Source organism: Zootermopsis nevadensis, unplaced genomic scaffold (genome assembly GCF_977971745.1).
Source record: "Zootermopsis nevadensis isolate Lab colony 2312 unplaced genomic scaffold, Znev_1.0 Znev_ptg000036l, whole genome shotgun sequence".
Classification (NCBI taxonomy): Eukaryota; Metazoa; Arthropoda; class Insecta; order Blattodea; family Termopsidae; genus Zootermopsis; species Zootermopsis nevadensis.
In genome coordinates, this window is record NW_028259168.1 from 250,121 (window position 1) to 264,026 (window position 13,906).

At 37.2% G+C, this 13,906-nt stretch overlaps 1 protein-coding gene across 1 annotated transcript in view; it reads right to left on the reverse strand.

The window, feature by feature from the left end:
• The window catches only part of LOC147871952 (uncharacterized), a 28,098-nt gene extending 17,037 nt beyond the window's left edge, over nt 1-11,061 (reverse strand). Inside the window, exons 1-5 of the mRNA XM_087359861.1 lie at nt 11,056-11,061; nt 8,958-9,357; nt 6,941-7,060; nt 6,361-6,559; nt 1,827-1,972 (exon numbers count right to left, since the gene is read on the reverse strand). Of these exons, the coding sequence (XP_087215987.1) occupies nt 6,429-6,559; nt 6,941-7,060; nt 8,958-9,357; nt 11,056-11,061 (657 nt within the window). The 3' untranslated portion in view covers nt 1,827-1,972; nt 6,361-6,428. The remainder of the gene's footprint in view (nt 1-1,826; nt 1,973-6,360; nt 6,560-6,940; nt 7,061-8,957; nt 9,358-11,055) is intronic.
• Between the last annotated feature and the right edge of the window lie 2,845 nt (nt 11,062-13,906).

Sequence of the window (13,906 nt, forward strand, 5' to 3'; positions counted from 1 at the left end):
TGTCTACTAGCCTCTAGTAAAACTTCTGCGTTCCTCTTTATTGTATTTATATCGTCCCCCAATAAATTAACATCATCAGCATATGCCAATAGCTGATGTGTCCCGTTCAATTGCAAACCCTCCTGCCTACCTTGGACTTTCCTGATGGCGTATTCTAGCACAAAGTTAAAGAGCAAGGGAGACAAAGCATCTCCTTGTTTTAGACCGTTCTTGATGAGGAATGTCTCAGATACATATTTACCTACTCGAATTTTGCTACAGGTTTCATTTAAGCACATTTTTATTAGACCCACTAGCTTCTTTGGTATACCAAATTCAATAAGAATATTATATAGCACTTCTCTCTTCACAGAGTCATAGGCTTTTTTGAAATCTATAAATAACTGATGTACGGTCCCACCGAACTCCCATTTTTTCTCTAGTATCTGACGAATGCAAAAGATCTGATCAATCGTTGATCTGTTTCGTCTGAACCCACACTGATGATCCCCAATAATTTCATTCGCACATGGAATTAATCTTGCCAAAAGAATGTTTGATAGAATTTTGTATGAGGTTGATAGCAGCGATATTCCTCGGTAATTACCACACTCAGTCTTGTCCCCCTTCTTATGAACAGGAATAATTATGGATTCCTTCCACTGTTGTGGCATCTCTTGCTTATCCCAAATTAACTGAATAAGCTTATGGATCCTCATATGCAACCCTTTGCCACCTGCTTTAATTAATTCTGCTGGAATCTGATCAATTCCTGGAGATTTATAACTTTTCAACTTCCCAATGGCTAGTTCCACTTCATCTAAGCTAGGTTCTGGCACCAACAGTTCAGCTGTATGCATTTTAATCTGTCTAATACCACCAGTATCATGAACATTTGAGAGCTCGCTAAAGAGATTTTTCCACCTATTCACAATTTTTATTGGATCTGCAAGCAAATAGCCACTATCATCCTTTACCAAATTGGTCTGGGGTTGATATCCTTTCTTAAAGTTATTAATGCCTCTGTACAGGTCTCTGATGTTTTTTTCCTTATTATTTGTCTCAAGTTCAGCAATTTTGCCCTTCAGGTATTCCCTTTTCTTAGTCCTAAAGGTTCTACTAGCCTCACGTCTCACGTTACATAGATTATCCGCATTTGTTTTGTTTGGGTTCTGCAACCATTGAAATTTTGTTTGCTTCCTTTGGGTTATTTCTTGTAAATTCGAAACATGTCGTAAAAAAGCGCTAAATAATGTAAAATCGTATTTACGATAAAAAGCGCCAAAATATAATATTTTATACTACATAATGTTTTAATATTATATAATTTTAACAACATCATTTAGTTACAACGTTTGTGTATAGACTGTGAAAATAAATATATACTTGTGTTCACTGTTTCCACACTGCACGGCAATAATCGGTGTCAAAATCATTCAGATATTTGCACCCATAACACTAAGGACTCTTCCACAAACACTTATGTATGTCCATTAATAATTCTGGAGAGGAACTTCAAAGGTTCGTGTTCGAGTTGAACATTTCATGTGCATGGCACAATTTTAAAATTTCAGTACAGAAAAGTAAGATATGGGTTTTACAGGAATTACCCCACACGACCTGAAACAGTTACTGACAGGACTAAATTACTAGCTTCATACTTACAAGGACACTGAAGACAAAATCAAGGAAGAAATGCTAACAAAGTTTTGTAATGAAATGTCTGTCTTGGTGTTACAGTACAGAAGTGAAGCGAGGGCATTAAGGAAGGTAGAATATTCAAAAAGAGAATCCAAAGAAATTAAGATTAAAGGAAGCACAATTCACATATCTTATCAACTACTTACCCATTCATTAACTTTGAAATACTAGTCAGCCAAGAGGTAGAAGATCGCTGACATGGAGCGAGGCAACTGACTACGAGCATCTCCCAACACGGGAAAAGACGGGCTCGTCCCATCGATATATGCCATCACTTTTTCCACCAGATGTGCTGAAAGCAACACAAATTCATATCAGTTCTGTACGTGCTCGCAGTAGCCGATATAGATGGGGCAGAAGCAGGTAAGTCAACATTGTGGAGCCCCTTGAGAGTACAAACTTTTTCATGATTCAAACACAGTTCTAATATCTGTCGTATCCTAATTACGTTAGGTTAGTAGGTACCTTTCCCTGGTGACTTTATAAACAAGTGACTATCAGAGTTCTTTCTTCACTCATGCAAGTGGCTGTTCTATGCAATGGACTGTTCCTTGTTCTGTACTGTGCAGGGAGCTGCAAGTGCACTGTAGGTTCAGTGTCCTGACACCTAAAATCACATGATGAATCTACTCTGAACATAATTCTGGACGATGCAAATAAACAAAAATGAATAAACTATACAGTGAACAATCCAGTCAACTAAAGAGACACGTGACTAAAACACGGCCTTGATGAGCTGATAAACAGAACCAACAAAATTATCGCAAGTAGTTGAATCTGTTAGAGAAAACATTTTACCTTGGTTTTCTTATTCGGATGTGCATACAAGCAAAAGAACACCTGTTCCAGGCCTTGATTTTGTCTGTCCCTAACAGAAGCTAACTTCTCATCTCTCAGCCTTGGAATTACCACATCCAACGTGTGTAAGAGGAGATGAGAGAAAGAGGGGGGTTATGCAAAAATATATTTATGAGGGAGCAGCAAAGTTGGTCCAAACAGACATCATATCAATCAACAATCTTTAACCAAAACCACTTGTTCAAAGCTCTGGAGTTGAAAAAGAAAGAATCCAGCCATTTACACAAGTTTTAAAACACAAAAGTCTGATTCAGTAACTTTAAATACTGAACTGATGTGAGGCAATTTCTTTTTTTATGTATTACACTGCAATGCTTTTACAACACTGTATTTAATTTGTAACCGTGATGTGCATACACCTCGATAAGTACTTGTGATGATTGTTGTGGTTCTTCAAAGTCTTTGAGTTCTTCATGGACAGCCAGAAGGACTTGAGCAGAAATCTGAACCACGGTTCTCTGTTTTATTGTGCCCCCCCCCCCCCCCCCCCTTCCAGGCAAAATCCTCAGGCTGCTTCCCTTCCACAGAATGTAGGGTTGTAGTTTTAAATTTCTCTTTCTTTAGAAAAATATGGAATTTTTTCTGCTTAATTGAGCTCGGAGTCCAGTTCAGCATTTAATACTTACATATATTTTGAAACTGCAAAGTAGATTGGAAGGAAAAATTTGAAGTGAAGCTTATAACAGATTCTTCACCTATTTCATTTTGCCTCCTCTTGTCATCTAATCTTCAGAAATCCATAGCTCTGTTCCTTGTAGAGAACAGTTTATTTTATGTTTAGGTGTTTTATAATAGAGTGCTTATAATCTTTCATTTAATTATGTCTTAAAATGTGCTCATTTCCCAATTCTGCATTTAATACATTACGAGTTGCAAAATACAGGAAATTAAAACATTTTATACATTAATAATAGTCAATTGACTGTTGAAAAATAAGGAGAAAGGCAAATTTAAAATGCTGAAGAGTGATGTGAGGACGATGTTAACTGCAAAGTAAAAGTTAAAATGTAATTCCCACTATTAATTGTCAAAGTTTTTACTGCTTGTTGTAAGGATTAATTTGCAGTCCACCTCGAATCTTAATTTCCCCTATGCGAGGGGGTGGGGCACCACAGTCATTATGTAGCACAGTAAGGTTAAGTGTAGAATTTTTTAGGAATGAAGCAAAGAATTACTCTGTTTAAAGTTATATGTCTTTGCAGCTATGCGTGTGCAGTTTTACAATTTTTGTTAGCAATAATGTTCATAATTTAGCAACATCGAGCAGTTGTACTGCTTAACGGACAGACAGATTATGTAAAGCTGATGGCAAAGATCGTATTAACAAGCAGTTTGAAGAAGAAGGGATGTTACTGAAATGGTTGTGAGAGTGTGAACCAGGTTGAGCAACTATGAATGTAAACACACACAGAAACAGTTGTTTAATGCCCACTTGTCATGTTGGTGTCAGATCTTTGTCTTGAATGTTATAAAAAGGAGAGAGTAGTCAGATTGAGATATGTCGTCCTGCTGGTTGTCTACTTTGAATTAATTTTGTTTCCCTTAACCTGACATGTGGACTCATTGTAGACAGTTCAATGTTCAATTCCCTGTTCATAATGAACATGCGTAGGAAAACTTTGAAAGCATAATATTGTACCTTAAATGAGCATAAGAGTTTCAGCACGATCTGGGTTATTATTTGGTAGGTTAGGATGGGGCATTTAACAATTCTGAATCAATTAAATCTTGTAACTGAATTTTTTACGTGAGTGCGATTATGAATATGAGGAAGTAACAATTTGAAACACAATGAATAGGCCATATACAATTTGAATACTTTGCTGAAAGATCGTCAAGACAATAATAATTTTATATAATCTGGAGGAAAACATTTGTATGGATTGTAATGAAAGTTGCATCAACTGTTTAGTTTAAACTCAAATGAATTAGACTGTCTTTGAAAGGACTGATTTTGGGATCTATGTATTTCAATCCCCTTGGTAGAAAATTTTGCGACTGTGTGAGAGCTGTTAAATATTCTTCATTCTAATTGAAATCAAGGGGGCTCTTTTACAACTACATGTTTAAGTTCCACTGATAATAATGTTGAATCAGATTTATCATGTTGGCTTTGACCAGAAAATACAGGAAACTATGTGAAACAATTTTCTCTATTTATAATATCATTTGCTGGGGGTGGTAAGAATGACATTGTTGGCAGGTGCGAGGGCAGACACCCCTATACCAGGCAGCAAACACAGAGCCTGCCAAGGGTTTCTGCTTTTGTTCCTCAGCGGTAAGTCCCAGTCGAGAAGTAGTGACGTACAGAATTTCCCTATCGGGGCCCCCAAAAGTCCCCAGAGGTCTCTTCCCCTCAGGCTTTTAAAATAGTGGACCAAACCAACCAGATGGCTTACGGAACCCGAAGGTTCATCACCGAATCAACCAAAGCCCTCCACCGGACCCTGTCCTGGGCCAACAAAATTCAGTCTCCTTCAACTCCTATCTCCCATAGATGCCGCCTGACATTATCCTCCCATCTACGTCTAGGTCTCCCCAGTGGTCTCTTCCTCTCAGGCTTCCCAAATAGTGGACCCAACCAACCAGATGGCTTACCGAACCCGAAGGTTCATCACCGAACTAACCAAAGCCCTCCACCAGACCCTGTCCTGGGCCAACAAAATCCAGTCTCCTTCAACTCCTATCTCCCATAGATCCCGCCTGATATTATCCTCCCATCTACGTCTAGGTTTCCCCAGGGGTCTCTTCCCCTCAGGCTTCCCAAACAGTGGACCCAACCAACTAGATGGCTTACCGAACCTGAAGGTTCATCACCGAATTAACCAAAGCCCTCCACCGGACCCCGTCTCCTTCAACTCCTATCTCCCATAAATCCCGCCTTAGATTATCCTCCCATCTACGTCTAGGTCTCCCCAGCGGTCTCTTCCCCTCAGGCTTCCCAAATAGTGGACCCAACCAACCAGATGGCTTACGGAACCCGAAGGTCCATCACCGAATTAACCAAAGCCCTCCACCGGACCATGTCCTGGGCCAACAAAATCCAGTCTCCTTCAACTCCTATCTCCCATAGATCCCGCCTCAGATTATCCTCCCATCTACGTCTAGGTCTCCCCAGCTCTCTCTTCCCCTCAGGCTTCCCAAATAGTGGACCCAACCAACCAGATAGCTTACGGAACCCAAAGGTTCATCACAGAATTAACCAAAGCCCTCCACCGGACCCTGTCCTGGGCCAACAAAATCCAGTCTCCTTCAACTCCTATCTCCCATAGATCCCGCCTAACATTATCTGCCCATCTACGTCTAGGTCTCACCAGCGGTCTCTTTCCCTCAGGCTTCTCGTTATCTATTGTGAGTTTGAAACCCATATGTAGATAAATAGAATAATAGTTCTTATGGATATCATTCATTCTGTACACAGATGGCATGCAGTTTTTATACACCAACACACCTTCAATTGCGCTCCGGCTAAATGAAATTAATATAATCAACACTTGAGACCTCTTCTTTACTAAGCCTCATATCATGGATTTCTGTGATCTGATGTTTCTTCATTTTAAGTTATATCCATAATACAGGAGTTAAAGGTACATATGTGTAAAAACTTACATTGAAATCTATTTTTTGTATCCCCTTTTCATATGTCCAACTACAAAATATCCTTCCCAAAATACAGATCTCCCATATTACATGTTGTTAAAATTCAGTGAGTATGTTGGGAGATGAATCGTGTGGACAGACAGACAGACCTTATTATGTATTCAGAACTGAGTAAAATTTCTAATAAAATTCAGAGAAATACATAAACTGAACAACACATACCATCCCCATTAAACGTCATTCAGTACAACAGCAGCAACTTGACTTTGTTACTGGCATCGCAGTTGGATTCAAGCACTGACCATCTCGGAACTGGGAGTAGCGCAGATCACGGCGCGTATCTGCAGCAAGTAGCGTCCCCTGCTTAGGTTATTGACAGATGTACTAACACGCACAATTTCAAGTGTGACAGTGGCACAGACTGCAACACCATCAGAGACCCTAAAATAGTAGACTTAATTTTCTAGAAATTATTTCTTAATTATCAATATATATATATATATAATTAACTTTATCAGTTGTATCTTCAAATGAGATTACAATTAAAATGTCCGTTTCGTAGGATACAAAATGGACACTCGTACGGTACCTTGGAAAGCCCGTGCAACACATTCGACAGCAGTACTCAAAATCAAGAATGATTCATTGTATGACAAACACGTATAATTTTAGAGGGTCATGGCAGGAAGGATGCGTCGTTGTACTGCATATGGTGTGTTTATATGATGTGCATTTTGAATATGTGTAGAATTCAGTAATGTCACTCCCTATGAGTAATTTAATATATTATAGTGATGTTTACCAAGACATGATCTTCCATCTGGACCAAGTATAAACCCTGTGGTACATTCACAACGGAAACTGCCTTGCGAATTTATACGGGACCCATGTTGACAGGGGTTGCTTATGCATTCATCTATATCTGAAACAAAAATTGAGGATGTGCTGTATCTTGAACCACCTAAAAGCACCCAAGTTTATATTCTACCTTTTATTATGAAACAACATGAAACTGTTGATGATAATTATTTTGTGGGTTGTAATGCCATGGGGACTCAAAGGTACATACAATGTATCAGAGAAAGATACTGTCTACAGCTTAGGGGCTGTTTCTCTGAAATGTTGGTATCTACCTATAAGCCCATTTGGAAACACAACCCAGAACAATCACCATCTTCAATGCCATAAGAACGTCAAATCTCACCAAAGTGGTGCTTTGAAAACTCAAATGAAAATCAGTGACCAGTGCAGCGCTAGACATTTAATTTCTGGCTTGACTGACGCGTCTTTATTATACAGAATCTACATGTCGCATCTGTGAAAACATCATCTCTATACCTTAAATATGATGATAAGTTCTCTAAAAAAATTTTAAGTCATTAGTTTTCAAATGTTTAATTTAATTTTTTGCAGGTATTCATGTTGGTTAATGTTTTGCCCGGTCGATAACCAGAATCACAGACACACTTAAATGAACCATCGATGTTGACACATTTGCCATCCCTGTTTGAGAACATTCATCCCAAGTCTACACAGAACGTCCCATCCAATGATGGCGTAAAACCATCCTGGCACACACACACACCGGTAGGATCCAGGTATATTTTCACAACGTCCCTTCAGGCAGACTCTTGCGTTCTCATAACATTCATCAATATCCGAAACAAAAATTAAAAACTGTTATTTAGAACAAAATGTTCTATATATATTTTGGAATAAAAGAAAGGTATGGCTTCTGACAGCCGTCTAAGTGACTATTAGCTTCCCAAGCAGGACTCCGCTCCACGGTCAGTTAATTACTGGTAATTCATTACTTAATCTGACTAAAACTTTCTACTGACTTGTTACCTAGGAAGTTTTGTACATTTGGCAAACAACATCTTACCAACACATGCATGTCCAGATGGTGAGAGAATAAATCCACTGTGACAGTGACATTTGAAGGAACCATCCATATTTATACACACATTCCAGTCTGACTACATTCATCGTGGTCTGAAACACGACAATCAAAACCGTTGGTATCACATATCACTACAGCTACAGAATGTTGTCAAGCTCGGAAACATTCAAAATAGGAAACTTCACAAGTACAATTACTTGTATTTAAATAATATGGTATAAAACTGTAGCACCACACCAGTTTAATATTAGGTTCATGCAAGAGATCAGAGAAGATGGTTTAATTTTTTTTCTCCCTAACTGAAGAAACAATACATGCTTTCAACTGTTTAAATCAGGAATTTTCATACTAAAGAGTAAAACGCTTTAAAAAATACAACATAACCAATATCACATAGAATTGTGTGCTATTTTGAAATGTAATCTTCCTCATGTGACGAAAATGTATTCAGATTTCAATCTTCTGGGTTGCTGCGCTGTGTAGTCTGGTTGATGTTAACCAACGTTTCAGAGGTCATACTGCCTCCGTCATCAGGGCCCTGATGACGGAGGCAGTATGACTTTGGTCATATAACATTGGTTAACATCGGCCAGACTACACAGCGCAACAACCCAGAAGACAGAAATCTTCATACTCTGATGACGGAGGCAGTATGACCTCTGAAACGTTGGTTAACATCGACCAGACTACACAGCACAACAACCCAGAAGACGGAAATCTTCATACTCACCGCTGTGAAAACCTCAAGTCTTACAAAAAATGTATTGACATGGAAAATCCACTGCTTTTAGTTGTCATTCTCTTCAATTCTGATTAAATTTTTATAATATTTTCACACTTTATACTTGAGCAGAATAGAACAACTTTACTTTAAATTAAAACACAAACAAAACAATATGATATAACCAGAACCAACCTGTACAGTATTTTCCATCAGAAGACACATCAAATCCTGGTGGGCAGACACAGCTGAAACTTCCAGGAGTATTTGTACACTGCCCTCCTTGACAACAGTTTAGTTCAGAGCATTCATCAATATCTGCAAGGGCAAAGTATCCTGGGTAGCAGTCACACCGGTATCCATCAGGAGTATCAATGCAACGTCCATTGCCACAAATGTTGGCTCGCAGAGCACACTCGTTCACCTGCGTGATGTCACCAGGGCTCGGATGGCACAACCTCTTATAAGCCTCTATAAAGACAAACAATCTTATAAGTATAATGCATCCAGATAATTCCAACAGTTCACATGAAAGTTGCCACTCAGCACATCCCCTGATCTTAAACTCCTCTTTCAGACAGACAAGGCACTCACACTAAATCTAGAACAGTACACCTCCTCGGAAAGCAAGGTATATAATCGCACGAGGGCCTGAGGTCTTCCTTGTGGCATTGTGAGGCATGCTACGAACACCCCATACTTGGTCACTAGGAATCAAAAGTGGGCAACTGTGGTGTGGTGTGGTGTGGTGGCCACGTAACCAACATTACAACCTGTAACCCTAGCTGCTTACTTCTAGCTTCTTCACTGCGATAAGCTCTTGCACAAATTTAAATCAACAGCTACTGAATTTCCACATGCAAGTCACAAAAACAGAGGCTGCCACCACGTGTCTGTGGGTCATCCCAACCGCATCGACTGATGAATTGTGTCCATCATGCACAATTATCATGTCAGCTCCCGGTGCAAAGTCTTGCTAACTTCGTAGTAATGGACTCGAAACTGCGTAACGGCTGAAGTATCCCATATGCTTGCATTCACGCCTACCTGAAACAAAACCATGAACAGAAATAAACATCCGCATTGAGAGACCAGTATTAATTCTTACTACGAAGGCACTCTACACCACATTAATAACCTACTGGCAACTAATCCGGCCTTTCGTGCAACCAAAATATTTCCCACTTTACGTACTTCACACAGGAGAAAGATGACAAACATCAGTTCAAATAAACTTGCAAGCATTGGAAATATAAGAGAGTAAAGCTGCACTCGACTGGGCATGCATCCTACCATCACGCCTTCCGAAGTAAACAATAACAGCAGAGGAGCTGCGCCATTTTCTCGCACGCAGGGACGGCAACGTCTGAAAAACAGCGAACATTTCCCGCCACCGGCGGAGTATGAGGGATATTCAACGATCAATATGTGCGCACCCTGACGAACTGTCCTGTCATCTACCGACAATACACCTGAGGTACATGCCCGTCCGCGAACACTACACGGCACTGCCGAACCAAATGCTGACTGAAATACCACTCGAAAGACTGTAAAATTATGAAGACCTCAAACTTTATTCCGTGACTACCATTAGTGACACATCTTCTCTCTTAAAAACGACAGGAAGAAAAAAAAAAAGGCGAAACGAGCTACCAACTTCGCCTATAAGAAACCAATTACCAATCACTTCCACAACCTCAAAAATCATAAAATAATTTATGAATCCAACCACACCCAATAAACTACAGCTCAATCAACTTCGCACGAAGCACTATGAAACAAGTAGCCCACAATTTGCATCTACATCGCCTATATCCTAGGGCACATTTGTCACATAACCTGTCGGTCGCCGTTATGTTACTGCACAGAGCAACCTTCGACACCCTGCTCAGATTGATACCAGACACAACTCTTGAATACCTGCACGTCTACCTATAAATCACCCAGTGAAATCGTCCACGTCCTTTCCAACACGAACTTATCCTCGTCACATTTCATGTTGGCACTCAAGACATCACGCAAATTCAGCACCGACATTCTCCTTGCGCGATAATTTCTCACAAGTAATTTTGCAGAAGGGCGAAAACGTCTCGCGAGCTGACTCATTTGAAAAGTCCGACCAACATCACCTATAAGACACCAACTAATAAACATTTCCATAACCTAAATATCTTCCATCATTTATGAAAACAGGTGGGATTTCGTAAACTACAGCTCAATGAAAGAAGCACTATAAACGATTATTGCATATGTCGCCACTACACAGCCCGTATGCCACCAGGTTGTACTTCACGAGCATCTATAAGACACCCAACTAAAGATTTTCGAAATTTTCGAAAAAAAAATTGAATTCAGAATTTTTGAAAATGTTTTGGTTTTGTGCGCTTTTTGGACGATTTCCCACATTTTCGATTTTTTGAAAATTTTCGAAAAAATTGAAATTTTCAAAAATTTTCGAAATTTTCAAAAAATTTAAAAAAGTGGCTGCAAATGGCATGAAACGCGAAGAAAACTAAATATTTTCGAAATTTTCGAAAAAAATTTGAATTCAGAATTTTTCAAAATTTTTTTGTTTTGTGCGCTTTTTGGACGATTTCGCACGTTTTTCTATTTTTCGAAAATTTTCGAAAAATTGAAATTTTAAAAAAATAACCTAACCTAACCTAATCTAACCTAACCTAACCTAACCTAACCTAAACTAACATAACCTAACCTAACGTAACCTAACCTAAGCTAACCTAACCTAACCTAAACTAACCTAACCTAACCTAACGTAACCTAACCTAACCTAACCTAACCTAACCTAACGTAAGCTAACCTAACGTAAGCTAACCTAACCTAACCTAACCTTACCTAACCTAACCTAACCTAACCTAACTTAACCTAGCTTTTTCGACGATTTCCCGTTTTTCGAAATTTCCGAAAATTTTCGAAAAAATTGAAATTTTCAAAAATTTTCAAAAAATTAAAAGTTGCTGTAAATGGCATGAAACGCGAAGAAAACTAAATATTTTCGAAATTTTCGAAAAAAAATTTGAAATCAAAATTTTTCAAACTTTTTGGTTTTCTGCGCTTTTTGGTCCATTTCCCACGTTTTTCGATTTTTCGAAAATTTTCGAAGAAATTGAAATTTTCAAAAATTGTCGAAATTTTAAAAAAATTAAAAGTGGCTGCATATGGCATGAAACGCGAAGAAAACTAAAGATTTTCGAAATTTTCGTAAAAAAAAAAATTAATTCAGAATTTTTCAAAACATTTTGGTTTTGTGCGCTTTTTGGACGATTTTCCACGTTTTTCGATTTTTCGAAAATTTTCGAAAAAATTGAAATTTCAAAAATTGTAGAAATTTTAAAAAAAATAAAAGTGGCTGCAAATAGCATGAAACGCGAAGAAAACTAAAGATTTTCGAAATTTTCGAAAAAAAATTAGTATTCAGAATTTTTCAAAAAATTTTGGTTTTGTGCGCTTTTTGGACGATTTGCCACGTTTTTCGATTTTTCGAAAACTTTCGAAAAAATCTAAATTTTAAAAAATTGTAGAAATTTTAAAAAATTAAAAGTGCTGCAAATGGCATGAAACGCGAAGAAAACTAAAGATTTTCAAAATTTTCGAAAAAATTTTGAATTCAGAATTTTTGAAAATGTTTTGGTTTTGTGCGCTTTTTGGACGATTTCCCACATTTTCGATTTTTTGAAAATTTTCGAAAAAATTGAAATTTTCAAAAATTTTCGAAATTTTCAAAAAATTTAAAAAAGTGGCGGCAAATGGCATGAAACGCGAAGAAAACTAAATATTTTCGAAATTTTAGAAAAAAAATTGAATTCAGAATTTTTCAAATTTTTTTTGTTTTGTGCGCTTTTTGGACGATTTCGCACGTTTTTCTATTTTTCGAAAATTTTCGAAAAATTGAAATTTTAAAAAATAACCTAACCTAACCTAATCTAACCTAACCTAACCTAAACCTAAACTAACCTAACCTAACCTAACGTAACCTAACCTAACCTAACCTAACGTAAGCTAACCTAACGTAAGCTAACCTAACCTAACCTAACCTAACCTTACCTAACCTAACCTAACCTAACCTAACCTAGCTTTTTCGACGATTTCCCGTTTTTCGAAATTTCCGAAAATTTTCGAAAAAATTGAAATTTTCAAAAATTTTCAAAAAATTAAAAGTTGCTGTAAATGGCATGAAACGCGAAGAAAACTAAAGATTTTCGAAATTTTAGAAAAAAAATTTGAATTCAGAATTTTTGAAATTTTTTTGGTTTTCTGCGCTTTATGGACGATTTCCCACGTTTTTCGATTTTTTGAAAATTTTCGAAAAAATTGAAATTTTCAAAAAATTTCGAAATTTTCAAAAAATTAAAAGTGGCTGTAAATGGCATGAAACGCGAAGAAAACTAAATATTTTCGAAATTTTCGAAAAAAATTTTGAATTCAGAATTTTTCAAAAAATTTTGGTTTTGTGCGCTTTTTGGACGATTTCCCACGTTTTTCGATTTTTCGGAAATTTTCGAAAAATTGAAAATTTAAAAAAATAACCTAACCTAACCTAACCTAACCTAACCTAACCTAACCTAACCTTACCTAACCTAACCTAACCTAGCATTTTCGACGATTCCCCGTTTTTCGAAATTTCCGAAAATTTTCGAAAAAATTGAAATTTTCAAAGAGTTTCAAAAAATTAAAAGTTGCTGTAAATGGCATGAAACGCGAAGAAAACTAAAGATTTTCGAAATTTTCGAAAAAAAATTGAATTCAGAATTTTTGAAAATTTTTTGGTTTTCTGCGCTTTATGGACGATTTCCCACGTTTTTCGATTTTTCGAAAATTTTCGAAAAATTGAAATTTTCAAAATTTTTCGAAATTTTCAAAAAATTAAAATTGGCTGTAAATGGCATGAAACGCGAAGAAAACTAAATATTTTCGAAATTTTCGAAAAAAAATTTGAATTCAGAATTTTTCAAAAAAATTTGGTTTTGTGCGCTTTTTGGACGATTTCCCACGTTTTTCGATTTTTCGAAAATTTTCGAAAAATTGAAAATTTAAAAAAATAACCTAACCTAACCTAACCTAACCTAGCATTTTCAACGATTTCCCGTTTTTCGAAATTTCCGAAAATTTTCGAAAAAATTGAAATT